This window comes from Penicillium macrosclerotiorum, assembly GCF_028827735.1.
Source record: "Penicillium macrosclerotiorum strain IBT 26536 chromosome Unknown utg000007l_segment0_segment0, whole genome shotgun sequence".
Lineage (NCBI taxonomy): Eukaryota > Fungi > Ascomycota > Eurotiomycetes > Eurotiales > Aspergillaceae > Penicillium > Penicillium macrosclerotiorum.
This window is the reverse complement of record NW_026643086.1, coordinates 1,576,942-1,602,486: the sequence shown is the minus strand read 5'-3', so window position 1 is coordinate 1,602,486 and position 25,545 is coordinate 1,576,942. Positions and strand designations below refer to the sequence as shown.

The 25,545-nt window shown below is 46.8% G+C and overlaps 12 protein-coding genes across 12 annotated transcripts; 5 read left to right on the top strand and 7 right to left on the bottom strand.

The window, feature by feature from the left end:
* Positions 1 to 1,171: 1,171 nt before the first annotated feature.
* On the top strand, positions 1,172 to 1,426 carry N7462_007413 (uncharacterized protein; the record flags this gene model as incomplete). Its single annotated transcript, XM_057079131.1, has 1 exon — positions 1,172 to 1,426. The coding sequence occupies one exon, from the start codon at positions 1,172 to 1,174 to the stop codon at positions 1,424 to 1,426; it is 255 nt and encodes an 84-aa protein (XP_056931801.1).
* A 1,745-nt stretch (positions 1,427 to 3,171) lies between these two features.
* On the top strand, positions 3,172 to 4,318 carry N7462_007412 (uncharacterized protein; the record flags this gene model as incomplete). The annotated part of the gene is made up of 3 exons (XM_057079130.1): positions 3,172 to 3,254; positions 3,332 to 3,962; positions 4,031 to 4,318. 3 exons carry the CDS (start codon positions 3,172 to 3,174, stop codon positions 4,316 to 4,318), a joined length of 1,002 nt encoding a protein of 333 aa, XP_056931800.1.
* A 922-nt stretch (positions 4,319 to 5,240) lies between these two features.
* N7462_007411 (SEC61-beta family protein) lies at positions 5,241 to 5,844 on the top strand (the record flags this gene model as incomplete). Its single annotated transcript, XM_057079129.1, has 3 exons — positions 5,241 to 5,243; positions 5,384 to 5,723; positions 5,810 to 5,844. The coding sequence occupies 3 exons, from the start codon at positions 5,241 to 5,243 to the stop codon at positions 5,842 to 5,844; spliced, it is 378 nt and encodes a 125-aa protein (XP_056931799.1).
* Positions 5,845 to 6,799: 955 nt separating this feature from the next.
* Positions 6,800 to 8,098, bottom strand: N7462_007410 (HNH endonuclease signature motif containing protein; the record flags this gene model as incomplete). The annotated part of the gene is made up of 1 exon (XM_057079128.1): positions 6,800 to 8,098. One exon carries the CDS (start codon positions 8,096 to 8,098, stop codon positions 6,800 to 6,802), a length of 1,299 nt encoding a protein of 432 aa, XP_056931798.1.
* Positions 8,099 to 8,810: 712 nt separating this feature from the next.
* On the bottom strand, positions 8,811 to 9,648 carry N7462_007409 (uncharacterized protein; the record flags this gene model as incomplete). The annotated part of the gene is made up of 3 exons (XM_057079127.1): positions 8,811 to 9,191; positions 9,249 to 9,373; positions 9,459 to 9,648. 3 exons carry the CDS (start codon positions 9,646 to 9,648, stop codon positions 8,811 to 8,813), a joined length of 696 nt encoding a protein of 231 aa, XP_056931797.1.
* An 810-nt stretch (positions 9,649 to 10,458) lies between these two features.
* N7462_007408 (uncharacterized protein) lies at positions 10,459 to 12,535 on the top strand (the record flags this gene model as incomplete). Its single annotated transcript, XM_057079126.1, has 8 exons — positions 10,459 to 10,666; positions 10,723 to 10,830; positions 10,890 to 11,000; positions 11,056 to 11,161; positions 11,221 to 11,383; positions 11,441 to 11,523; positions 11,578 to 11,781; positions 11,827 to 12,535. The coding sequence occupies 8 exons, from the start codon at positions 10,459 to 10,461 to the stop codon at positions 12,533 to 12,535; spliced, it is 1,692 nt and encodes a 563-aa protein (XP_056931796.1).
* Positions 12,536 to 12,671: 136 nt separating this feature from the next.
* N7462_007407 (M20 family metallopeptidase) lies at positions 12,672 to 14,407 on the bottom strand (the record flags this gene model as incomplete). Its single annotated transcript, XM_057079125.1, has 2 exons — positions 12,672 to 13,376; positions 13,466 to 14,407. The coding sequence occupies 2 exons, from the start codon at positions 14,405 to 14,407 to the stop codon at positions 12,672 to 12,674; spliced, it is 1,647 nt and encodes a 548-aa protein (XP_056931795.1).
* A 715-nt stretch (positions 14,408 to 15,122) lies between these two features.
* N7462_007406 (threonine aldolase family protein) lies at positions 15,123 to 16,238 on the top strand (the record flags this gene model as incomplete). The annotated part of the gene is made up of 1 exon (XM_057079124.1): positions 15,123 to 16,238. One exon carries the CDS (start codon positions 15,123 to 15,125, stop codon positions 16,236 to 16,238), a length of 1,116 nt encoding a protein of 371 aa, XP_056931794.1.
* Positions 16,239 to 16,485: 247 nt separating this feature from the next.
* Positions 16,486 to 17,871, bottom strand: N7462_007405 (M24 family metallopeptidase; the record flags this gene model as incomplete). Its single annotated transcript, XM_057079123.1, has 1 exon — positions 16,486 to 17,871. One exon carries the CDS (start codon positions 17,869 to 17,871, stop codon positions 16,486 to 16,488), a length of 1,386 nt encoding a protein of 461 aa, XP_056931793.1.
* Positions 17,872 to 18,846: 975 nt separating this feature from the next.
* N7462_007404 (uncharacterized protein) lies at positions 18,847 to 19,997 on the bottom strand (the record flags this gene model as incomplete). The annotated part of the gene is made up of 2 exons (XM_057079122.1): positions 18,847 to 18,998; positions 19,370 to 19,997. 2 exons carry the CDS (start codon positions 19,995 to 19,997, stop codon positions 18,847 to 18,849), a joined length of 780 nt encoding a protein of 259 aa, XP_056931792.1.
* Positions 19,998 to 20,072: 75 nt separating this feature from the next.
* N7462_007403 (uncharacterized protein) lies at positions 20,073 to 20,517 on the bottom strand (the record flags this gene model as incomplete). Its single annotated transcript, XM_057079121.1, has 2 exons — positions 20,073 to 20,386; positions 20,433 to 20,517. 2 exons carry the CDS (start codon positions 20,515 to 20,517, stop codon positions 20,073 to 20,075), a joined length of 399 nt encoding a protein of 132 aa, XP_056931791.1.
* Positions 20,518 to 21,211: 694 nt separating this feature from the next.
* Positions 21,212 to 23,589, bottom strand: N7462_007402 (uncharacterized protein; the record flags this gene model as incomplete). The annotated part of the gene is made up of 11 exons (XM_057079120.1): positions 21,212 to 21,299; positions 21,362 to 21,411; positions 21,470 to 21,498; positions 21,543 to 21,753; positions 21,816 to 22,337; positions 22,412 to 22,482; positions 22,537 to 22,721; positions 22,779 to 22,904; positions 22,963 to 23,133; positions 23,303 to 23,413; positions 23,471 to 23,589. The coding sequence occupies 11 exons, from the start codon at positions 23,587 to 23,589 to the stop codon at positions 21,212 to 21,214; spliced, it is 1,683 nt and encodes a 560-aa protein (XP_056931790.1).
* Between the last annotated feature and the right edge of the window lie 1,956 nt (positions 23,590 to 25,545).

The following is a 25,545-nucleotide window of genomic DNA, read 5'->3' as shown; positions in this document are numbered from 1 at the left end:
CACTGTATTAACCGTAGAGCATATCGGCGATCTTCGCTGGTTCGGTCATTCAGGCCTCCCTGGAGACAGTGTGGGCTCGAAATAACTATATCTATCTAGTATATCAAGTCAACAGCTGATGGCTCTGACGGACTTCTAATAATAACCTCAGCAGTTAGATTTCCCTGATCGGCAATCCGTTTGACCTTGGCGGGTTGCTCCTGCTTGCATCATGTTCAACACTGGCTTTGCACGGCTTCCACTGCATCTGTCCGTCGACCCACTCCATATCATTGGGCTACGTATATTGTGCATTGCTAACAAGCGTTCAATTAGAGTGGCGGGGACTCTCCCAGCCTTCGTGTGTTCGCCCAGGTTCCACGGTTATGCAGTGGGGAGGTTGCATACCGACCCAAAGCATTCCGACCGAGTGGCCAGACCTTGTCGCGTCCCGATCCCTGCATTTTCCAGCCTCCAGCTCGCATGATCGGCCTCTTGCTCGGCCCTCTTGCATCTTTGCCCCTGTCAGACAGTGGTTATGGATGCACCCACAAGCGTTTATAGTCCGCAAGATCGGAATATATACCGTAGTGTTATTCATATTGCAGAAAGTCATTTTTTTTCTCACTCACAGCATCTCTCCCAGGAGAGCCCAGGCTTGATATAGAGTGCCGCATTCATAGACCGAAACAGAGGACTTGTAGATGGTAATATTATGTATTATGTATTCTGTATTATGCACATGTAGCTTGAGACACGCCCCAGTGACAGGCGCACCGGAACAGCGCAATACGAGCCTCTCAATCTCGTTGCCGGAGTTATTGAACCCCAACTGACACCGCAAGGAGGCCGAAGCGGCACAAGCCTGGTCGTGGCTTGCCTGAGCCGACCACAGCCACCGTGGCAGGGAAGAAACGGACGCACAAGAGCATGGAGTGACTGGCAGCGACTCGGACCCCCATCCCTTCCCCCCCTTCTCTCCCCAGATTTTGGCTGGGGGTCTCCCCCCCAGCCACTCTCATAATTTGAAATGATTGCGTAGCTCAGAATTAGCTTGTTGGTTAGTGAGTGAGTGACGACGCCATCTGTTGGGCCGCTAGCTCTTGTTTTGTGGGAAGAGAGAGAAAAGAAAACCAGGGACTGGACTCAGCCACAGCTATGACCCGAATGTCCTCTTTCTAGACTAGCTCAAATGTCGACCAGAGGATCAAACGCTAGAAGTGAAATTGAGTGTGTCATGCGGTCCATGCGACGGGCAGGAGAACAGCCGTGGCCTTTTATCCGGGGCATCCGACGCTGGGCCGGCGTGTGGCTTGAGGAGGAGGAGGAGGAGGAGCAACTGTGGATCGCAAGGGATTGGGCCCGACTCCGCGGTTTCGTAATTAGTGTGCGCACAGCTGAGGCGTCCGTCGATCCACGGGGGAAGCGACGAAGCCGCGAAGAATAAGCGAAGAAGACCTCATCATGGAGGGCGATCGAGACACCAGTGATCTGGAGTGGCGAGCCAACTGACGTGGACCTGAGCTATTTTCCATAGCAGCCCTCAATTTGATCCATGCGACCGCAGTCCAGACCGATGCCCCTTGGGGCGTGCCTGGCGACCCAAACTATCGCCAAATCACGTCAAATTAATTGCTCGGAAACACGGTTGGGCCCCACTGCGAACCAGAAACGGAGTAGTTGAGACAGGGACGGGGAGCGACCCTTAGGGGCGAGCTTGTGTCTCGAACGCGAAAGAAAAATGGAAAAAGCAAAATAGCAAAAAAAAAGGACAAAAAAAGAAAAAAAGCAAGCCCTATTCAAGAACTAAATTCCAGGCTCGATCACAGCTCCATGAGACGAGGTATGTCCCTTGCGACACGAAACCCGCCCGGTTGAAGTATGCACGGGACGTGGGCACAGCGCGATCTCTATACTTCCTCTCCGATCGTGATGCTATGAGCAACAACAGGGCGCAGGGAGAGGATGGAAGATCATGGGGATCGTAGCAAGTCTTGCCGCTCATCTCGGAACACACGCACAGTAAATACTAGAGAATATAGAGAATATAGAGCAATAGAGCATGGCACAGAGGACTCCGTGCTCTTCCGCACTCTGGATCATAGGGGGCTTTTGTGGGTTCAACCCCGGATCCCTTTTGGTGGTAGGCCTTGCGACTCGAAGGTGAGATAAATCGAACAGCCTTGTGAGGGTTACAAAACGAGGTCCAGCCTAGCAAATGGGCAAATAGAATCTTCTCCAAGTTGAGAGAGCGCGAATCGTCACGACCCCGGTGATAATTGAGGATGTAGCACGCTGGTTAGTCAGAGGACGAACCGTGGCTTCGGCTCGAGGGGACGGGGAACCGTTGAGGCTGCCATTTTGTTTTCCTCCACTCGCCTCGACCTCGACCGTTCGACCTGGCAACTTTCACCCTTCACCCTCTTCCAATCTTCGGCTTCCCTCCTTCTCGTCACTCGTTCATCGTTCACCGTTCACTGTCTGCTGAGCCCTCCGAAAATCATTGTCTCATTGTCTCATTGTCTCATTTCTCGCGGGTTCCCGACCTCCCTCGCCGCCTCGCCCTCCCCTACCCCAAAATACTGAGAAATACCTGAGACCAACCGGCGTAACAGACCCTCATCCCCAACATCTGACACTCGCTCGTTCATACCTCGGCTGGTTCGAGCCAGTGTCGTTCGAACGTCCTCTTGGAGACTCCAATGTGTCGACGGCGAGATTGGAGCGTCTAATCCATCTTCCAGTCCGATCGCTGCTGCAGCCCGGGAAGATCGCTGGGTTTCCCCCCCAGTCCAATACCTTCGCCAAGCCACAGCGTACAGGAAGTCTCGTCGCGAGTGTTTCGCCGGAAAACCAACGTATCAGAGACCACTGTTGTTTCTGCAAGCCAACCATTTCCATCCGACGGTGCCCGCCTCCTCTTGGCCCCTCCCCCCCTCCGCTTTCCCCTTCCCTCATAAATAGCCATTTCCACCGGTTTCCCACCGGTGGCCCAATACCGTCACTGTGCCTTTCGCTCAGCACTCCGCGGACCCGAGCTCCGGCACGGAGCATTTAAGCAAGATTCACTCTCACGGGTCACGCGCTTCCCTACTAGGGGGTTCAGCACTGGATCCCGCATTTCGAGATCCGCGCGGGTTTCGCGCCCGCCAAAGCTACGCGAATGTCACTCCGAAGAAATCCAAGCGCAGGATGTATATCCCCAACACACAGTGGACATGGTCCTTTGCCATCGTCACTCTTGTCCAGACTCTCGTCACCTTGGGTCTCGAATGGTAAGTACTACGGCGACGGGGACTTGCGACCGGTGCGACAGGAGCAACATCGCTAATTAGGACGGTCGCTCATATAGTTACATCTTTGCCAACTTCCAGATCCAAGAAGTAGCCAACACCAGCCCTTCCTCGAAAACCGTCTCGACCTTCTTGGCCCTCTACAGTTTTGGGTTTCTTTATGAACTGGTCCTCGTATACGATGCGTTGCGCCTCAAAAACACCATTCAAATTATCGGACTGTGCCTCTGCAACATAGGCCTCTTAATCTATGGCGCCGTGCAAATCCGTCAGATTCAAAATGCAGTGTCTGTTCTGTCCGACATGAATTTCATCGATCCGGTGGTCTGGGCGGAATCAGAGCCATTTCTGATCATTATTCCCTGTATTGTCGGACTGGGCACCATCCTGATGACTTTTGTCGCTTGGAAACTTTACGATGAATTTGCTTGGACCATTTACAAGCATATCAGTGCGGATCTTCGCATGAAACGCCGCTATCTTACGTATCAGATCTACATTGCTTTGCTCAAGTTCGATTTCTTCTTCTTCCTGGGCTTCACCGTCCAATTCTTGGTTGTTGTGTCCTCTTCCCGACATGATGCCGAGTTCTACCTGACCATCATCGCCGTACCCGTGACCATCATTATCCTGGCCTTTGGTGCCTGGTTTGTCCGACGGGAAAGCTTGGTCGGGATGATAATTATTATCGTGAGTCGAACTCTCCGCAAGTCTTGCTCTGGTCTAATCTTGTCACTAACCTTTTGGACCCCTTTTAGCTTCTGTTCTTTGCTGCTCTGGCATACTTCTGCTTCAAGCTGTTCCGCATGTATGCTCCGGCGACATTCCCCCAGTATCTACCAGCAAGACCATCGATGACATTCTTCGCCATCATCACCCTTGTCTTGATCGTGATCACCATCGTGAACGCCTGCATGTGCACTAACAATTTCAACCACGGACTGAAGCCGCACATCAACCGGAAGAAGGGTCGTCCCGAGGAAAAGAACACCGAGCTCTCGGAGAATGTGGGCGGCCAGATTCCATCGCGGATGATGATTGATTGAGACGTCCTCGACCGCAAAGCAGAGCCTGGTGGCTCTGTTGTATTTCAAAGAGTGATTGTCTCTCTTCTTCTTTGGCGTTGGAGCTGGACCGGGTATGCCTTATTGTGCTTTCATTTGCCTCTTCTCTTTCTCGTCTTCCTAATCATTCCCCTTAACGCTTCTTGTTACCTCGGACCACTCTGGTCATTTGAGCCTCAATTCCCCACCCCCGCATCTTCGATTCAATCTGCTTTGGTTCCTGGTATGATACCTCGCCCGCGCATCCTTTCTACGATCCATATCCATCCTCTCACGCAAGTGTGGGCTTGAGTTGGAAACTTTCCCTGTGACTACTTCCTGTTTGGCCATGTCCTCTCCTTACCCTACATATTTACCTTTCACGATAGCACCGGTGGCGTTTCTTCGTTTTACTTCTTCCCTTTTTCTCGCGTCTTTTCTGGATATGATTCCCGGGGCTGTTCTTACCCTTTCCTTTTTAACCCCATGTCACTTATGATGACAGATGTCAGTCGGTATTTCCAACGATCGTGATTTAAAACTAGGATCTCAAGAATTTCAAAATCTCCAATATATTATGAAATCCTCGCTCATTCTCCACTCAATGCCACAAATTTTCCATCGTAGGGGACTTATGCTATCGATCACTCTCTGAACAGTGTCACTAAGGGACGGACCTTTGTAGCTTCTCATTGGTGGATCTGCGGTATAGCTTACAGAAAATTACACCATATTGCGTGAGGAAGGGGAGGGTATAACCGTCCCATAACACACGCTAGTATCAAACAGGAAACCGCGATCGTGGCCTCAACTCCGCAACTTCGGACCTCCTCCTCTTCAACCCCAAATCCCTTCTTTCTATTCTCTTCTTCCCTTCCCTTCTTTTGTTCTTGTGCAATCTTTCCCTTTCAAATACATCATCACAATGGTAAGTCCCAATTCCCACACGTCAATTGGCCCCTGGAGGGGTCTCTGCGCCCGCCCACGCCCGTTCTAGCCACCTCGACCTCCTTTCAAAGAAATCCCAACCCCAAAAACTAGCCATCTAACCTTCTTTTCTCTGGCCAGGCTTCTCCTCGCCCCGCCTCTCCTCTTACCTCCGGTGCCGAATCCGGCCCTGATTCGAAGTCCGCCGGTGCTGGCGCTGCCGCCTCGGGCTCCATCAGCCGTCCTTCCTCGCCTACTCCCCCCGGTGGCCCTCGCGCTGCTATGCGCCGCCGGGCCGCCGCCGACCACAAGGAGTCTCTGCGCAATGCTCGTCCCAGCTCCACCCGTTCGGCCGGCGCCGGTGGCTCCTCTGGCACCATGCTTAAGCTCTACACTGATGAGAGCCCCGGTCTGCGTGTCGACCCCGTCGTCGTGCTGGTGCTGAGTCTGGGCTTCATCTTCTCCGTCGTTGGTCTTCACGGTATGCACTCCTGTCGGTCTCAGACCACTGAAAACTACATTTGAGATTTCCCTAACTCGGATTTTGACACTGATCACTTGACACAGTCATCGCCAAGATCACCCGCAAGTTCTCTGCCTAAGCATGATATTAAACACATCCGTCCTTATTCGCCGTCATCCTATCTGGCGTGATGACATGCCGATTTAGTGGACGTTGGACGTGATAACCGTCCTTCGAATTTCCTCTCAACCCCATCCTCAACCCTCCCTTCTTCCTATACCCCGACATATTGGTCTTTTCCTCTGCCAATGGCGACACGCGGATCTCCATTTCTTGGCTATGCTGGTGTGCTTTGCCTTTCATCTGCCAACCTCTTACAAACTTTACATCCCGTGGTGTTTTATTTTGCCTTGTCCTTTATTTAATCGAGCGGTGCTACGAGCGAGCGCCGGAGTGGCCTATCCGCTGTATAGGCCAAGTTGGACAGCACCTTCCCGCCCCTCGGGCTCTACTTCGATTGTGGTAATATGCTGTTGGTGTGCCTGTTTCTCGTCCGTTTGCGACCAACCCTGTGCGCCGGAGAAACCACCTATAGCAGGCCGTGTCTGTGTCTTGACCATGGGGTTCGAGAGTGCTATCTAGTGTTGTCTGTACCATATCAAGAATCAATTGCTTCCTACATTGAATCCTCATGAAGTTGGTGTCCTAAGATATGACACATTCCCTTTCTTTCCCTTGTCGATAGGTGAGGCCTTCTCCAACGCGGGGGCTGTCATTTGCGTTTCTGCGCATGCTCATATAGTTACGAGCTTCCCTCTTCCCTATTTAGTGCCGGTAACAAGAGCGCAAACGATTAGATACCCCGGTCTCGCCATTGTATCAAAGGCCGTGAGTAGGTTAAGAGATCACAGCTTCTTTCCATACTTAATTGAGCCTTATTGGGAGAAGTAGTAAAATTGTGAATGAGCTCAAATTCTCCATATTGACACAGCTCGCCACTGGAACTCCTGCTATGCTAATGATGACAATAAGAATAGAATGACAACAAAATTTGTGTATAGTCTCGCGAATGTCCGTAGGCCCAGTCCTTCACATCATGATTCCTCCTCAGTCTCTTCGCTATCCGACGAGTCACTTCGCTGGAATATTCCATCTATAGCTGGCCGGCGAAATTTTACCTGGGCGGTTGCGATTCCCAATAATAGGTCGGAATCTCCAGATTGATTTCGCCCGGCTCCATCCAATAGGGCCTTGTATTCATAGCCAAGCTCTTCAACAATGGCAAGAAGCATATTTTTAGGGAGATATCTCCCAGGCGTGCCCCAAAAAGGTTTCCCATTCTCCTCTCTCAGCAATCCTGCAGCCTTAGCAGCGCTCTTGGCTTCATTATGCTGCCAAGCCCGACGAAGAAGTTGGATGCAATAATGGAAGTAAAGATAGCGTGCAGCAGGTCGAAAGGATCCAATAAAGCTGAGCTTGCGTCCGTCAAGATCCTTAAACTTGAGCTGGTAATACCGAGAGATTGGGGATTCCAGACGGTCCCACTTAGGATCCAATATCTTGACCTTATATTCCCTCTTCTCATTAGCAAGCCAACGCCGGATGATCTCTATTTTTGAGTCATCGCTTTCAGGCACCCAGGGTACAATGGCCAGCTTTCCAATATCAAAGCTGTCTTCGATTTGGCGCGATAAAAGTATCCCATTACACGGCGAGAACAACTCTGCTTCTTTTTGCTTGCCAAAAATAGCGTCCATAGTATCTTGGCCATGCTTCCAAGAAAAAAGGTGCGCTGCAACCATGTCTTTAGGGTCTAGATAATCCCCCATTATAGGGCACCACAGCCAATTTTGCTCTGAATGCTTGGCCTCGTAGGCTTGGATTAGACCTTTTCTGAATTCTGATTGTTCGCTCGAGTTTCGCTTTCCAGCGCCCGTTGTTAAGACTCCAATTCCCATCTTCGATGTCGTGAAAAGCTTCATAAAGGAAGCTCTGAGAGATCTAGATCGTGCTTTTTGTCCAAGTTCAGCTATTTGCCTTCGGCAAATTTTCTTGTACTGTTCGGAAGCCTCGATTTGCTCAAATATCTGCTGGGCTTCGGTAGTATTGGTCCACTGGGCTTCGCTGATCCCAGAGGCGCGGAGTGAAATCTTCCTCTTTAACTGTGAGCTTTTGATCTCCAAATCTTCCACTTCTACTGCTTGAGTCCAAAACTTGAGATCGAATGAAGCCTGTGCCTTCCATTTTCGTTTGCTATCTTTGAGCTGTGCCTCGATTTCCACTTTACGCTTTTTCAAAATGATAAGGTCGGGAATATCCGAATCCCGCATCGATTGTTTCGATGGGCTATGGCTTGGGTCGCCAATGAGCGGAGTCTCGGGTGTCGGGTTCATCTCGCGTAATTAATTTGATTGGCGATGTGTCAACTGTGCTGTTGGGAATACAAGGAACATGTAAGTTACAGAGTAAAGATGAAGGAGCTGTGGTATGCGAGTTAAAATTGGGGGCTGGGAACTTAAATTGATGTAATGATGTAGTTATTACACCCTTCAATCCTGGACCGTTCCGGTACTAGTATGAGACGGGGGACAGCTTGTCTTAAATAGGATACCGCTAGTACTGAATCGGATACGACCAGTCGTCATCAGGGACTTCTGCAATCACGGACCTCTGCCCGGACTTCTTGAAGGAGTGGTTGTCACTGGTGAGACCAGAACGAGAACCGGGCAATTAAGCGCAATGAATTGTAGCACCTTCAACCCTTTCCATCGTCGTCCAGGGATGGTAGATTAGTCTTGAGAGTTGATGTTACTCAGCCCAGTAGTGAAGATATAACACGGAATTGTTTTTGTGGTCATTTTTCTATTTCGTTTAGTAGATGATACCCTTTGATGATATTGGTTTCCATATATTTCGACGCCATTACTGTCAGTAGTATATAAACTTTGAGAGGAGCCGGGAAGCGACCCCGAACTGTCATATATTTACTGTCCCCATTTCTGACTCTATACTCGTCTATATAAACATCTGGCATCCGTGGCTGCGTGTCTGACTGGTAACTTCTCACAGATAAGGCCTCGCAAAATTGTGTTCAAGAAACTTGATCTAATTCTGCGCCTTTGCCCAAGCGCTTGGCCAGACAAGAATTGTGCTCAACAACATGGCAATTGCAACCCCCAAGTCGCTGACAGGGATCCATCCCAGTAATGACCCAGGAATGAGCAAGTCCAGAGTGTTAATGCTAAGTTGATTGAAGACATTGAATGCGGACAACACTGGCTTCGAAGAATTTGAGTTATTGTCTTCCTCTCTATTTTTCTTTTCTGAACCCACAGAGGAGTCGTCTGTTTTCGAGGATGTCAGATTAAAGAGAATGGTCGCGGCAGTTCTCAAAATTCCTATACAAATGCCATAGAACCAGAACTTGTAGGCTTCGACCAGGATGGGCGAGTACCATGACACTAAGACAACATTCATGTCATGCAACTATACTTTTGTTTAGTTTCCCATGTATAATATCAAGGCTTGAACTCTGGCGCTCACCATGGTTGTGGCCTCTAGAGCCAGATACATTCCGAAACAGCTCGATTCGGCCATTTCCATCATTGCTGTCTTGGTCTTCACGACAGGACTAGCAACAAGAAAGTCGTGAACATTTTGAAAGCAGTCTATAAAAGAGAATAAACGAAGATAACGTCTTGCTGGAAGCTAATCAGCACATGAATGTCCCTTAGTAGGTTATGTCACCTTTACCTAATCCTATCTGGGACGCTGCAACTGAGCATCTCATGGCGATACCATGATGAAAGTAAGCATCCGATCCAATGAGAACAAGCGCATGGATTAAGCGTAGTGTCAAGTCGAGGCCCGCGGTGGAATTAGTGAACTTGGCGAATTGTTTGCTCAGAGGGACCTTTAGAGGGGGTAAAGAGGATTGAGCCATCGTGGGAAAGAGGCCCGTATTTTAGTCTGAAGGTATCCGTTATGTGGTAAAATAGAATAAGCTCCAATTGCACCGTGTCGCTGCCTCGTGGCGTAGCTTAAATGTCTTGCTAAAGGCCAGTGTGCGTTAGCACACAAGCCAAGGTTCGAATGTGAACCCCACGTGAACCCCACGTGAGACATCGCATGCGTGCCAGGCATTCCGCGGGAAACTCAATACGGGAGATACCACATCGAACATAATATGTCAATATAGTAGGATACGGTATCGGCGAGGAAAGCTGGGATCCAATGGAACAAGATGCTCAAATTAGATGACTGAACTATCTCAGTGTGTAGGCGGGGGAATGTTGAATATCCCCTGCCTCGCTGTCTAGCGCGTTACGGCGCTGTATTCTGGGTCTACCCGGGATACCATACAAAACATGCAGTAAATCGAGTATCCCTGTATCAATCTGATGCCCACGGGGAGAAGTTTGGTCTTAGCGGTTTTATGCAGTCTTCCATCTTGACATAATATATTACACAAGGTGGTGGCACTATCAGCTGTCAGATAATGCCCGGGAGATGTGGAGCTCAGAGATTAGTTTTATTGGCTTCAAGGATACGAGTTCTGGGCAACTCAAGTGCGGGGGTTCTTGAGTTTCGGGATGGGCATATCAGGAAAGATACTCCTTCGCTATGATAGCGAAAATTATGGAGACACCACCTCGAATATGGTGACTATGGCTCAAAATCTTGTTTAAAGCCTCTATATTATCCCCTTGATATGAAATTCATGTAATAATTGAATTAAGACATCCCAAACACCATGGAAACAGCCACAAATAGCCCCGAGATGGGTGACTGCAAGAGCGCCATCAAGATAGCGAAGGACAATGGCCAAAAGCCACCACAAAAGCATGATAGTGAAGAAGGCTTAAGCTCTGAGCTTATCTCTGCTGGCTCAGAAAACCTTCATCGGAGATTAGGTGGCAAAGAGGTTCAGATGTTGGCGGTAGGTGGTGCCATTGGAACGTGTGAGTGACTCTTTCCAGATGTGAGATCAATATATTGCTAACTGGGTGTCGACTAGCTCTGTTCGTACAGATGGGAGCGAGCCTCCCAAAGGGTGGCCCGGCTGGCCTTTTCTTAGGGTTTGTTGTGTATGGAACCGTTATCTGGAGTGTCAACCAATGCTTTGGTGGGTTCACTCCATCAAACCTTTCTATGGAATTTCGCATTCATAATTATTCCTTTTAGCCGAGATGGTTACCTATCTCCCAATAGCTTCTCCTTTTGTTCGTTTAGGTGGATTCTGGGTTGATGATGCCTGGGGCTTCGCCATGGGTTGGAACTACTTTTTTCTTATGGGTAAGTACCTATTCTCAAGACCTGCATAGAACTTTGGATTGATAAGTTTTTAAAGCATTTGCTATTCCATACGAAATAACGGCAATCAACGTACTTCTTACTTACTGGACTGACAAAGTTCCGGTAGTTGCCGTCGTGGTTATTTGCTTAGCGATTTACGCGTAAATCTCCTCCACTACCTTGTGAAACAGCGTCACAGAAACTAACTGAGGCCTACTAGGGGACTAAACGGACTCGCCGTTAAATATTTCGGAACTGCTGAGTTCTATATGGCCATCTTCAAGGTCTTCCTCATGATGGGCCTCATTTGCTACACCTTTATCACCATGGTTGGCGGCAACCCGGACCATTGGGCGTATGGATTTACCTACTGGAAGAATCCTGTGAGCTAATTTGATAACACTGATAGTACGAGGCCTTACTAATTGATGCTATACAAGGGCGGATTTGTTGAGTATCTTGTTCCTGGAAATACTGGACGGTTTCTTGGATTTGTTTCTTGCATAATCCAGGGCTCTTTCACGTTAGTATCAGTTTCTGCTACACAGTATGAGACAAAGCTAATTACATTATGTAGCATGGTTGGCCCCGAGTTCATCTCCATGACAGCTGGTGAAGCTGAAAATCCTCGGAAGTTGATGCGGAGGGCTTTTTCCTCTTTTGTCTGGCGTCTACTCATCTTTTTCCTGGGTGGCGCTCTATGCGTCGGTATAGTCATTCCATATGATGATGCTCTTTTGCTTAAGTATATCAATGGAACCGAGGGTAGCACTGGGGCTGCGTAAGTTTTCCTTGGAGATCTTTAAGTTCTTAGCTTACGCAACAGATCTCCCTACGTCATCTCGATGGTCAAATTTGGAATCAAGGGTCTCCCCGATTTGGTCAATGCTCTAATTATGACATCCGTTCTTTCATGCGGAAACAACGTTGTCTATTCATCTATCCGTACACTTCACGGACTTGCAGCCGATGGCAAGGCACCGGCTATCTTCGCCAAATGTAACAAATTTGGTATACCGGTTTATTCCGTCATTGCAGCGCTTGCATTTTGTCTCCTTTCGTTACTTCAACTCAGCAACGCATCTTCCACTGTGCTAGATTGGCTTGTGGGGATATGTACTGCGTCGTATATGATCAACTATTTTGCAACGATAGTGACGTATTTGCATTTCTACGCCGCGCTGAAACACCAAGGCATTGATAGAAATACCTTGCCATACCGAGGATACCTCCAGCCTTATGCAGCGTACTATGCTGCTTTAATGACATTTGTTGTGGCTTTCATCCTCGGATATACTGTTTTTATGGACGGCCACTGGGATGTCACCACGTTCTGCACATCCTATTTGATGATTGGGTTCTTTATAGTCGCTTTTACTGTGTGGAAAGTCTTCAAGCGTACAAGATACATTCGGCCAGGGTATGCAGACCTTCAGCTTGGAGGCATTAAGGAGCAGATTGACATATACGAGGCGCTTTACGAGCCACGTCCAAGAAGCAGATTTTCTAGCTGGCTGAACAGCTGGTTTGAGTAGCTGAAAGCATAATGCTCCTATATTTCAGAGAAGAGGTGTCTGGGAGAACTTTGACGAAACGTCAATTATATCTGCGCTGTGTTTCCCAAATAGAAATGTATGGAGGCCTGTACTTCATCATGAGCCTAAATATACATCAATCGACATTTTCACCTTTTCTTCCAGCTACATCGTCTGCATTCAAAATCAAGCTCACAAAGAATAGAGGCTCTCGGACAAATTCGTTAGCCCGAATAAATTCATCAGTTGTGTGGGCCCTGTTGAGATTCTCCACTAAGTTCACCGGGGTGAACCTATAGATATTTCTGGTCAAAGACCAGAAGAACTTAGTGTCTGTATTTGCAGGCATCAAATAGGGTGTGACAATTAGCTCTCTGTCTCCTTGAAGGGGTTTGAGGACATTTTTTATGGTGCCTGACAATATTCGGAAGGATTCAACATCAAGGGGCGAAACTGGAGCTGGCTCCAAAGCATCGATTCCATATAGGCAAATTCCTCGTTTCAATGAAGACTCGCACGGCGCATCAAACCCAGCAAACATGATTCCATGTCTTTCGGCAATTGGGCGGACAAGTAATTCATAGTGTCTCTTGATGTCGGCAATAGAACTTTCCACGGCCAGACGTAAATTGACCATAACTGACGCTGTTTCAGGGATAGCATTAATCTTCACGCCGCCATTGATCTTTCCAACAGACTGAGTGGTGGTAAAAAAGTATTTCAGATCATCAAAATCTTGTGCGAGCTGCATCTGACTAATGCTGTCATTTTGAGCGACTTTGCCTAATTTATGACGCATCGCTTCTGAGAAGCTTGACTCAGGTGCATGAATCGCGCCACACTCTAAGAAACGAAACATCGGACTTTTTGTAGTGACCTTTTTTGGAAACTGATTTTTCTCGATTGCGACCACAATCTCGGACAAAATACCAATGACATTATGATCAGGGGGTTGCTGGCATGGCCTCCGGTCGACGAAACGTTGATGCCGACATCCAAGTAGCCTTTTTCGGAAACACCAACCATGGCAAAAGACTGGCCATATTCTCTTTGAATGCCTGTGGCTCCCTCATCCATAATGAGATAAATTCCGTCATCTCCATATTCCTCATAAAGGAAATTTGCGATGGGTCTCCCACAATTTTCACCGCTGATTTCTTCGTCACATCCAAAAGCCAGAATGATCGTTCTTTTTGGTCGAAACCCACTTTGAATCAGAAGATCTAAGCTCTCAATTATTGAAATCAAGTAACCTTTATCATCAGTGGCACCACGACCCCAGATGATTTCTCCGTCATAATGACCATCGTAAGGTGGATGGGTCCAATCTTTGACATTCTCTGCAAGTACTGGCACCACGTCTTGGTGTGCAAGCATTAAAATTGGTTTAGCCTCAGATGGTGCAATACTCCCATTCCAGGTCAAGATTAATCCGTGCGTGTTGGCATGATCAAGTTTCACATTTTGAAAAACTGCCGGATACATTGTTTTAAGATAGTTTTCCACTTGGAAGAATATTTCCCACCTCGTGTCCTCCCCAATAGAACCCAAGTTGTCAAAGCTTTCCGATGGGATTCGAATGATCCCAGAGAGTTTTTGGATCATCTCTTCTTGATAAAAGGGCGAGTTGACTTTGTCCCAAACATATTGTTCGATTTGTTTGTTCTCAGGCGACAGCTTCGGTACTTGCGGGCAAAAACTAGATTCTGCGCCGTTTCTGTACAAGTACAAAGCAGGAATAGTTTCTGTGTGGTATGAATGATTGAGAAGCATAGCGACAGCTGAACCCATGCCGATTGCCAGTGCGCCATATATGAGCCAAGAGCCCATGAAGCTCATATCATGCTTCGGCGAAATTCTTTCTTCGGCCATACTCAAATTCCAGCAATAAGATGATTGCAATATTGAAAGATTTTCCCTGGCTTTCAAAAGAGAGTATTACTTGGTTCCTTTGGTTTGTGGATCAGACTCCAGTGGTGTGCAATCGGATGTACGTAGTATTGTTGAGCCTTCGGTTTTGCCGTGTTAGTCTTGATCTGATTTCCTATCGGTCCCCCTTTGATAGCAAAGCAAATTTGGTGTGTATTTTATTCCAGGGAAGCATAATAATAATAAATTTATTACTTTATAAATGGGATCAAGTTCTCGTATTATTTCGACCCGCCAGGCGGGGCTAGATTAGAGTTCAGTCGGACGATTCCAGCAAATTACACCGTGCAACCGACGTACACAGTAACTTACTCCGTCCATTTGAACATTCAAGGATCTTACCCCGCCTGATAAGAACATTTCGGCCTTTGTGGCTGGCCATTGGTCACGATATACTGTTTTAGGGAAGTTTGCTTTGCTTCCCAGATAAAGAGCGTTAGGACCTCCATAGTTGTCTCATTTTGACGAACCCTTTCATGTCAATCTTTCCACAATTACTCATCAAGGACTGTAGTTATACTATGACACATTTGGAGATATATTGCATACATAAATCGATTCATTGCAATCTCCTCCATCACCTCGGAGAATAGCATTCTACAGTTACAGATACGTGCACTTGTCAATGGATCAAGCGATGCCCCGACAACCCATCAAAATGTCTAATTATGAACCATTATCCACAGCAAATGAATTCCGCAGTGATACATTCACCACCCCGACGCCGTCAATGTTGACTGCAATGGTTAATGCATCATTTGGTGATGATGTTTATCAAGAAGATAAAGTCACTTTAGAATTCCAACATGAAATCGCCCGATTGACTGGAATGGAATCGTCACTTTTCATGCTCTCTGGAACAATGGGAAATCAAATCGGAGTGCGGGTTCATCTCAACCAACCTCCACACTCTGTGCTATGTGATTATCGTGCCCATTTGTACGCTGAGGAAGGCTCTGGCCTGGCAGTCCTATCCCAAGCTATGGTGACTCCAGTCCACCCTGCCAATGGCATCTTTCTGACTTTAGAAGATGTGAAGAAGTGGACCGTGCTTGGAGACGATATCCATACCGCGCCGACAAAAGTGATCAGCCTCGAGGTTACTATAGGCGGAGTGGTGACTCCAATGGAGGAGATACAAAAAATCTCTGAATTTGCGCATAGCCACGATATCAAAGTTCACTGCGACGGGGCTCGATTATGGAATGCCTCGGCGGCTACTGGTTACTCTTTAGCCGACTACTGCCGAAATTTTGATACTGTATCTATGTGTGTTTCAAAAGGGCTCGGTGCACCAGTTGGCGGGGTGCTTGCAAGTACAGAGCTCAACATCAAGCGGGCCAGGTGGCTTCGAAAGCAGCAAGGTGGCGGCATTCGACAGGCGGGAGTTCTGACGGCGCCAGCTATGGTAGCCTTGAAAGAAATTTGGCCAACCATGAAAGAGACACACGAGAAGACCAAAAAGCTAGAGGTGGACTTGGCATTGCTTGGTGTTTTCCCCCAAATCCCGGTCCATACGAACTTCTTTTTCATTGATGCCAAGAAATCAAATATCAATATGGAAGTATTGTTGAAGCAGTGTCAGAAATTCAATGTGAAGGTTATGGATGAGCGCATCGCAATGCATCACCAGATCACAGACAATTCAATCGAGAGGCTCAAGGCTGCGATTGCCGAGGCTGTACAATTATCTAGAGCTTTACCGCCTGACGCGACGTCTCAAAAATCACTCGGTGGATATGGAATCTCATCAAAAATGAACGAATATAACTAGTTCTTCATAGCTATTTTAGTTTCCGCGTGACTGTTCTTTTGCACTTCATATTTGTAGCTACGAGACTTTGCGAACTATATGGAAGCCTTAGTGTTCTGAAACCAATCATATGGCCTATTTTTTATGGATGGCATTATGCATGGTTACTTTATAATTTCAATAAATGCATTTGAAAAATGAGATGTTCTCATTGCATCAGAGACAGAAGTCAACAATCTAGTAAAGTGCCTTGCGAATGGCGGCATAATTAGGCGCTTTGAGTTGGATCGCCAAGCCCAGCGGCTGGTTCATAATCGCTGAAGTCATATTCGACATCAAAGTCCTCCTCATCAATATCTCCGTCGCTGAGCTCGACATCTTGTAGGTTCTCTCCATCATCGATCTCATTCATTGTGAATCCATAGTCTTCCTTCCGGATCTTCTTCCAGGCAGCAATTGTCTGTCTTCGAGTAAGTGCAAAGGGTAGCTTGGACAAGGGAACGCAGCCGTCCTGTGTTACCTCCACTGTCTGACCAATGGAGCTCGCAGTATCCGTAGCTTTATCCATGAGAATAATATGGATGAAGAAAACCATGCCCGGTTGTGCCACTACCCTTTGCCCACGCACAAACATAGGAAAATCCATCCATGTCGGAGAAAATGTGGCACCCAAGCTGTATCCACAACTATTAAACCGCTGGTCACGGAAGCCATTCTCGTCTGCCACACGAGCATAAGCTTCGAACACGCCTCCAATCTCTTGTCCTGGCCTGAGTGCGTCCATGGCAGCTTCCATCTGAAGGATATTGATGCGATGCATCTCGCGGGCCAGTTTTGTGATACCTCCAATAGGAATTGTTCGCATCAGACACGCGTGGTAGTGTTTGTAAACAGCAGCATGTTCGAGAGTAAGCTGTCGATCGATTTTTGATTTCCCTGTGGAGTATCGAGTAAGAACAGCCTGGTTACCAGAGACCAGGATATTCTCATTCGCAGGGTCGTCACCTCCACCCTCGTATACGGTTCCGACTATCTCCCGCCACAGGTCACCTTCATAGGCACCAGGCTTAGCCAGTTTCAATGCACGTATAAGAGAAAAGTCGGCAAGGTAGGCCGCCTTTCGAACCTTATGCATTTCTGCTTCCGATTTGATAATGCGTAATTCGCGGGTGAGAAGATCACTGTGGTCCAGTAGAGTACAAAGCCCTTCTACAGCTTCTTCTAGTGCTTTTCCTAAGCGGTGGGTCAAGGAGCAAGAGTCAGGCTCATAACCAATGCGTTTGGATGCTGAATTGATTCCAAATTCCCGAAGGACCTTTGGTACCAGAGATACGGGGTTGCTTCCGGCATCATCGGATCGAATGAGGATATCTTTCTGTTCCAAAATTGAAGTGTACAAGGCCTGACGGAGATCAGGGATCCGAGTTATTAAGCGTATAGAGCCATCCTTGTGAAAGTACATGGCCTGAAAGAAGACATAGCCAAAAGTATCGAAGCCAGTTAGATAGTAAAGGGATTCTTGCTTTGTGAAGAGAAATCCATCGAGCTCCTCCCGTTCCATGAGCTTCAGAGTCCGGTCCTTACGGTCAATGAACTCGGCCGCTGAAAAGTGAAGGGCCTTTTTGAATGGCTGGGCTTTCTTGATAGATGTCATTTTATTCAATTTTTTTCAAACAAAGATGGAGCTTTAGTCTCCAAGTGATCTGAAGCTGAGGACATAGCAGGGGAGTCCTTCTTATAATCTTTGCGATCGGCATTCTTTTCCTCATATCAGACCGGAACAATGAAGTTTGGTACTGGTCCAAATCAGGAGTCTTACCCCGATCGCCTCGAGAACTTTAAAGTTGTTGTGATTCAAGTTGAAAGCCGCAGCTTCGTCTTGTCAAAGTCCCCGCAGTGGGTCCAGTCCAGTCCTCCTCAGCACTCTGATCGAAAGTTTCCCGCGGGAAACACATTCAATATATCACACCATATTATTGTTTAGATCTGGACACGAAAAGCGCCCATGATTCTATTGAAGACCTTGCGGGTCATATATAAGCAAAAAAATCCAAATTTTCTGACGACAAATCCTAAATTTCACCAGAATCAGAATTCGACGACCTCTGGATCCCCACTTTTGTTCTTAATTGTACACGACCAAGCCACTAGGCTTTCCGCTACCTACTGGTATTTCGAGGTCGGTATATGCTTCAAGAAATTTTACTTTAGGGGACGAAGTATTAGTCCGAGGCTCATTTCTCTTCCATTCCTATTCATAGGGCATCGAGGCGGCTATAGTAGGCCTTTGTCGGAGATCGCCAATTTCTAGAAGCCTCGAAGCTTATCAGCTGCTTTCAAAGGTGAACTCGATTGTAGCCATTTCAGATTGGCTTGAGATATCATTAGAATTTTCCTTAGCCTCGTTTCGCATGATTCGATAAATTTGATGCCGTATGACTGCATGGGATTTCGCATCGCATCGTCGTCGATTTATCATGAAATTCCAGAAGTGGTAAATTGATCTTGTTCAATTTCCTGGCTCAGATGTGATTTACTGGGAAGGTAAAGGACGACATGTTAGATATTTTATTGAATGTATCACACTTTCTTTTACAGGTAAGCCCCAGGTCTCGATCAACAGAAGCCTTCATTCTTCAGGGTCAAATTCTGCCAGGTCCCTCCATTGACGCTGCAATTCTTGCCCAATCCAAGAGGTGCGCCATCCGAGATTTTTCTCTACACAAGTTAGGAATCGCAACGACCCCTGTTGTTCAGCAGGTTGCCGTAGGCAGTATCCAACTCGGGACATGGTCAGAATGTCTCAATCGCTTGAATCAATCAAAGTACTTACAGCGTTGAAGCAGGTGTGATGCAATAAAGTAGCTGTTTTGAACAGTTTCATTTGATAACGACAAACCAATAGCGTTCACTAGATGATTGGCAATCTTTTTCTGTTTGTGGATATCAGCAAACAAACCAGTCATACAAGTGTCAGGGCAAACCTTTGCAACTATTCGAGAGCGGGCCACTTCAAAGTCCGTCATTATCTGGGGTGGTCTGTCCGAAAGTGTGAGAAAAATTCTGCATGCTTGGTAATATTGTAGCCCAATGACTAAAATACGAGCGTTGTCAGTACCATATAATCATAATGAGGCTTTTAACAGACAGACCAGCAGGGGGTGTCATAATCCATATCTCAGGAAAGGGTCGATCAGCGGAGAAATCTGGGGGGCAGTATTTAAGTGGTTTCCAAGATCTAGGTTTGCTGTGGTACCATTCTTCTACACAATCAGCCAAGCGCTGCCAACTACCCCGATCGATGACATATCCGGGTGCAGCACCGCACATTTGAATGATGCATGCACAGAAAAAGATGATTCTATTTGCACGGGCGGAATCATCGCCCCGGCGAAACACAGAAGAACGCTCGTAGTTCTGCATATCCAGTTGTATTGGCTCATTCTGAGCTATGGACGAATAGATGGCTTGGCGCAGAAATTGCCAGCTGATTGCCTCCGCCAGTCCTCCAGAGGAGGAAGAACGAGACATAAGATTGAGAAGACGATTTGACCCGAGAAGGTGGCATTTGTTGTCTCTTATCCGCTCGAGTTCTTCATAGAAGCGAAGGACCACCACAGTGATCAGGAGATTATCATTATATGTCTTCTCTGGTTGATCAAGTGCGACGATCAGCAGTTCTAAACAACTTCCATGAAATTCCGAGGCCTCACTATCGCCGCGGTTGGTAATTATTGCATCATGTCTAGCAGCCAATGCCAAGAGAGCTTTTAATAGCATTGGTTCCTCGAGAGCCCGACGAGGGACTTCGGTACTGAAGTGAGACTGTGGGTCACAGATATCGGCCTATTGCTGTTAGAAAATAGACACCACTAGTACGAGCCGACGAGAAAGGCTCACCACGGCCGCGATCTTTTGAATGTAAGAGCGAATCAAATATGCCTCTCGCGGAGATAATTCCAAAACGTCGACCGATTCGTGGCTAGGGGAATCGGTCGCAAAGCCATCAGTCGGAACAGACTCAATCGCAACTGACGGTGTTGGTTGGTTTTCAAAGACCGTAGAACCTGGCGGCTGCGGTTCTTCGTCTCTGCTACTAAATTCGACGAATCCGGGCGTGGAGTCGGCTTTCTCGCTCACGAAGGTCACTGGTATCAAGCCTCCGGTCACTAAAACCGCCAGACTATTCGCATTATAGACACAAGGTTCTCTTACCAGGTTGAGGGAACCCCACCCAGACCTGTTGTTCATCCCACACCAGGTCGAATCGGGTCAAAGCTCCATCATACATTTGATACATGTGGCGGACGGGCTTAAAATGGAAGCGCGGCTCGAGGTGACATGACCGGCCAAGGCTCTCGCAGTGAGAGCATGATGAGGCTCCATCAGGAACCACACAGCGGATATGACGATGGCGGCAGCGAGCACATCCCTTGGCCACGCGCATCTCGCAACTGTGGATAATAAGTGGGCTGGAGGAAGCTGGGCCACGACATGGTGGAGAAGGGGTGGCGCTGGCCTAGTGAACCCCATCAGCCTCACGCCCCCCGCGTTCTGCCAAGCACGAACCCCCTGAGAACGACCCCTGGGACTCTATGTAAGGTGTGGCTATTTGTCATCTCCCTGAGTCTTGGAGGGCATCAAAGTTACTTCAAATAGTTACGGGACCTTGGTATGCTGATAATTGACGGTTTTTTTTTTTTTACTTTGTTGGATTTTTGTCTCATGCTTCTACGTCGTTTTTCTGCTTTTCTTCGGGCCCAGAAAGGCCGCTAGAAAATGGCTCAAGTATCAGCGAAATTAACCGGGAGAAAGCCACTTGAGGGCTCAGCCTTATTTTTGCTCTAGATCTTTTATAGGAAGGAAGCTCTTAATAAAATAGAAACGATATTGGCACTTGGATACAACAACCGATAAGGGATACTCGCACGATCATTTCTCCACGTATTTTTCTATACTCTATACCTGGAGGGCTCTTGAAATATTAGTAACAATCAAGAATCTACTTTCCCCCAGTGTGTACCTGGGCCGTATTGAGACGGGATGGTAGGCCAAGCATCCACACCGTCAAGAATCGCAAGGCTAATAATATCGGTTAATTATTTTCCATCAAACAGAAGAGGGGGAGAATGTCCAGCACATACGCCATTCCTCCTGTTAAATGGGGATCAATATGACAATGAAGCAAGAATGCCTGCATTATTAGCAAAATGAACAATTTCGGGATGGTGAAAAGTTTGGTATGCTCATACCCCTGGGTTTTCAACTGTCAAAGCGATCACTGTAAGCCCTGAACTAGCAAAACGGAAATTCAAGCCAACATACCGTGATATCTTATAGCCATCCAGCTCTGCATTTCGAGTGCTGCAGGTGTTGAGAAGGTATCTGGGGCTTTATCAATCACCGTTCGCGACCAGATAAAAGAAGCAGGAGACAACGAACCTCTAACGGGAGGATTCACAAGGTTAAAGCTTGCTGGACTGGCTTCGGCAGCCTCTTTCACAGAAGTCCACTCAAATGGCCCACTGCCAGAACCCTTTTTGCGAACAAGTTAGTAAGACCTGGAAGTAGCTCGGCATAACTTAGTGAGGTCCTCACAATAACATAAAATTGGTTGGAATGTTTGTGAATCGGATGAGGAGGTTGAAGCGAAGATTTATTTGCAGCCATCGAGAATATTATGTCAACCCATGTGTTGTTCTTTGTTGTGATCACTAGTGGGCTCTTTGCCGCTGATAGAGGGTCCCATAGCATAGGCTTTTCTGCCTCTAAGGCAAGACTGTATGCATGATTCTCATCTAGGGACCACTTCCAAGCATTCTCAAAGCGACCAGCAGTCAGAATATAGGTTTCATCAACCTCTTGACTTGGTTGGCTTGGGTAAAGCATCTCGACTGCGGTTTCATTTAGCAAGGCAACATTTGGGCTTGTGCTAACTCCACCATAATTAACTGAAGGAGACGAGGCGATATGTGGGTTTCCATTTGCATATGATAGAGTACCAAACCCTGCTATTTTCTGATTAAGTCCAGAATTTGCTACGACAATTGGGTAGTCACCCGGAACTTGATTCAGCTGCACCAGGCAGGAATAGCGAGCGCCGTTTTGGATCGTCAATGCCTGGGCAGATAATTTGTGTTAGCGAGGCTCAGCACGACGGTATGTTAAAGATCATTAAATAGTGATCATCTTACATCAACTTGTGTTGGTTTTATATATAGCCCATCAATTTCGTAGACCCAGAGGGAATGGTTGTTGATAGAAACTATTTTATTTAGTAAGCTTTGGAGGTATGCAAAAGCAAAGATGTTCGTCGCACCTGTCGGGGCGGAGACTGATGCCGACCCAATGAAATTCAGACTCTCCCAACCATGTAGTGCATTCACTTCAATTATCTCTTGTGATGAGTCTGTAGCCTGGCATTCATTGAACAGAGATGCCGGAACATCGCTGAAATCGTGCGCAGATGAGGTTTGTGCGTATGTATTTTCAAGTGGAAGACATCTTAAATTTAATTTAATATCCATTGATTGATACATGTCTCGTTTGTTCACAACGTACCCTTTTTTTGTGAGGTTCATACCTTGCAGAACTGGTGTAACTTGGGCAGGGAGCATGCTAGTCAAATATGCAGGGTCGCGGCAGTTCACCCTTCCTTTTCCGTTGATCAAAATAGAATCCACGCATCTACCAATCATGTTAGTGCTTCTAAGAAACCTTTTAAACAATTTTGCATTTCACTCACAATGTATCAATGTTCGCTGAGAGTGCGATATCTCGTAGCTGCTCTGATGTTATATGAAACCAATCAGAGATAACCATCAACCTTGGAGACTCAATAGCAGCTTTGATCTGAGCTTGCTGGATCAAATCATCCGTAATTGTACGTAATGTGTCCTCAGGAATGCTTTTTGGCCTAATTATGCTAATATTAGCCTTTAACAAAATTTGGAATTGATCAGATTGATACAGACCTTACATAAATGGGGCCGTATAGACCATCCATTATTTGACCACGAGAATGTGAATGATACCTTATTATTGTGAGATATCTCGGACTAAAGATTGTATCTGGGAAGCCTCACCAGTAGGTGCCATATTGAGTGACAGTAAATTTAGAAACAAATTTGTTACCGGGGTGTATGAGCTTTTGCGAAAGCCCAGGCACACCGTCCGACCATGGTGTTCCCAACTGTCTAATATTAGGTTAGACAAGATAGGGTATTTTCCAAGGAGGTCTTCAAATCACTTACTCAATGCCATGATAGTGAATTGTGGTGTTGAATGGCATCAGATTATTCACAGTAACTTCGACATTATCTCCTTCGTCTAGGAGGAGTGGCGGTCCTGGGAATTGACCGTTAACGAGCATTTGTTTACGTGGTATACCATCAGGTGCACGTGTTTCCCAACTCAAATTCAGCTCGAATTTCTTGACTTGAGTGTTCTGGCTCTCCCGGAAAGTACCTTCTAGGTTAAATCCAGCTGTGAGCCTTATTCCTATTCCCCCAAGAAACAACAGCACGTTGAGTCTCATTGCTGCCAAGTCAAGTGTACACGGACAAGGACATGAAAAATGGATTGCAGTCTAGCTAGGGGGAGGGGGAAGTTGTACCTGAATTTGTAGAAATTAAGAGTTCTAGGAGTTCCAAATCAATGGTTCCTCATGTGCTGAGTTCTTTGGCAGGGCGCCTGATCCACCCTTCCAGGTCTAGTTAGTCGAAATTGCATTCCTGCAGCCCCATCAATTGTGATCTCAATGATTGTACTTTCGTTGGCTCGTGATGATGTGTTTCTCAGTCAAGCCCTTCCTTCCCTCACTTTTGCCATCCTTGAGCATCGAATCAAAAGATTGCGCTTTCAGCTTTCAATTGAAATTAATACGAGCTTCATGGTTTCGACTTGCACCTAGGCCTCAGCTCAGGTGTGGAAATCAGCCCCAGCATCAGTAGTTTGGTCCGTGCGCCAGGCCAGGGGGCCCAGGTAGCAAAATGCCCTGGGGCCAAATGTACCTATAGGTTTTCTTTTGCGAAGTTTGAGAAGTAGATACAGTTATGCTTTAACCTTTGACATGTTTTCTGTGGGCTTCACGAATCAAATATTTTACCATCTTGAAGCGGTACATATAACCTCAACCACTACGCGGTCGCATAATTCTAATGCGACCACAAATATGAGACAGATCGAGGCTGATTCATTCGAGAAAAACAAAAAAAGAAAACAAAAACAAAAACAATAAATAGTCCTAGACCCCTATTAGTGCCTTACACCGCCCCCCCCAACCCTTCCGGGTTGTGGGTGCGCCACGCACAGATGCATAACCACACACAGACGCATAATTTTTCCTATTTCCCCTATCTACTACTGCATACCACTAGTATCTATAAAGAAAATATTACCTTCCTGACGTGCTTCCTCTGCTCTATCTAATGATGCCTGGGATTCCTGTGTAGGATCTGGTGGTGGTGATGTTCTATACGCTTTCTTCCACTGCTTCCTTACCCGCTTCCGCTCTGCCTCTGCTTCCTTCTTATTTCTTTTAGCAATAGAACGGTTTGCATCTCTAATAGAGAGTACCCCTGTTTTGCTAAGCGGTGTTTTAACCTGGCGCTTAGTGATTGGGCGCTGTAGTGGTTGTTGAGCTTCCCTAATCTTGCGAATAGTATCGTTCGCTAGATTTAGGTTCTCTATAGCAATCTTGTTATGATGAAATAACCGGTCAAGATTGCGTTGCTGCCTAGGTGTAAGATCTTCTTGTTGATATCTAGCAATCTTCCTTTGATTCTTCTCTAGATCCTGTATAGATCTAGGCGGCGATTTGTCGATACTAGAAGAAGATATAGGTGGTGGTGAAGGTGTTGTATGAAGCGTTGAATGAAGCGGTTGTAGATCTGGCGCTATAAGACCTAGGTGATCTTGGATAGGAAGGCTATTAATAACCTTTCTACTATCGACTGGATATATCCCACGATCTTTAAACGATTCACGAATAATTCGCTAGCTAAACGCTCTATTCCGAATATCACCGATTATTCGAAGGAACTCTGATCTTCCGATAGGGCTTCCACCCTAAAACGCGTAGTCGTTATTCGCTAAGCGGAAGTGTTGCTTATAGCTTAGAAACGGCTTACCGTCTAGCGGCTGGCAAAGATATGTAGTATGTGGTAGGAATCCTATAGGTAGGATATTATTCTCTTCGCAAAGGTATAGGAATTTGAATGTAAGATGCGAACCGTGACCGTCGAATATTAGGATACGTTTTTCACCTAATTTCGTACGGTCGCATGTTGATTCTATAAAGAATCGAAGCCATTGAACTGCTATACTA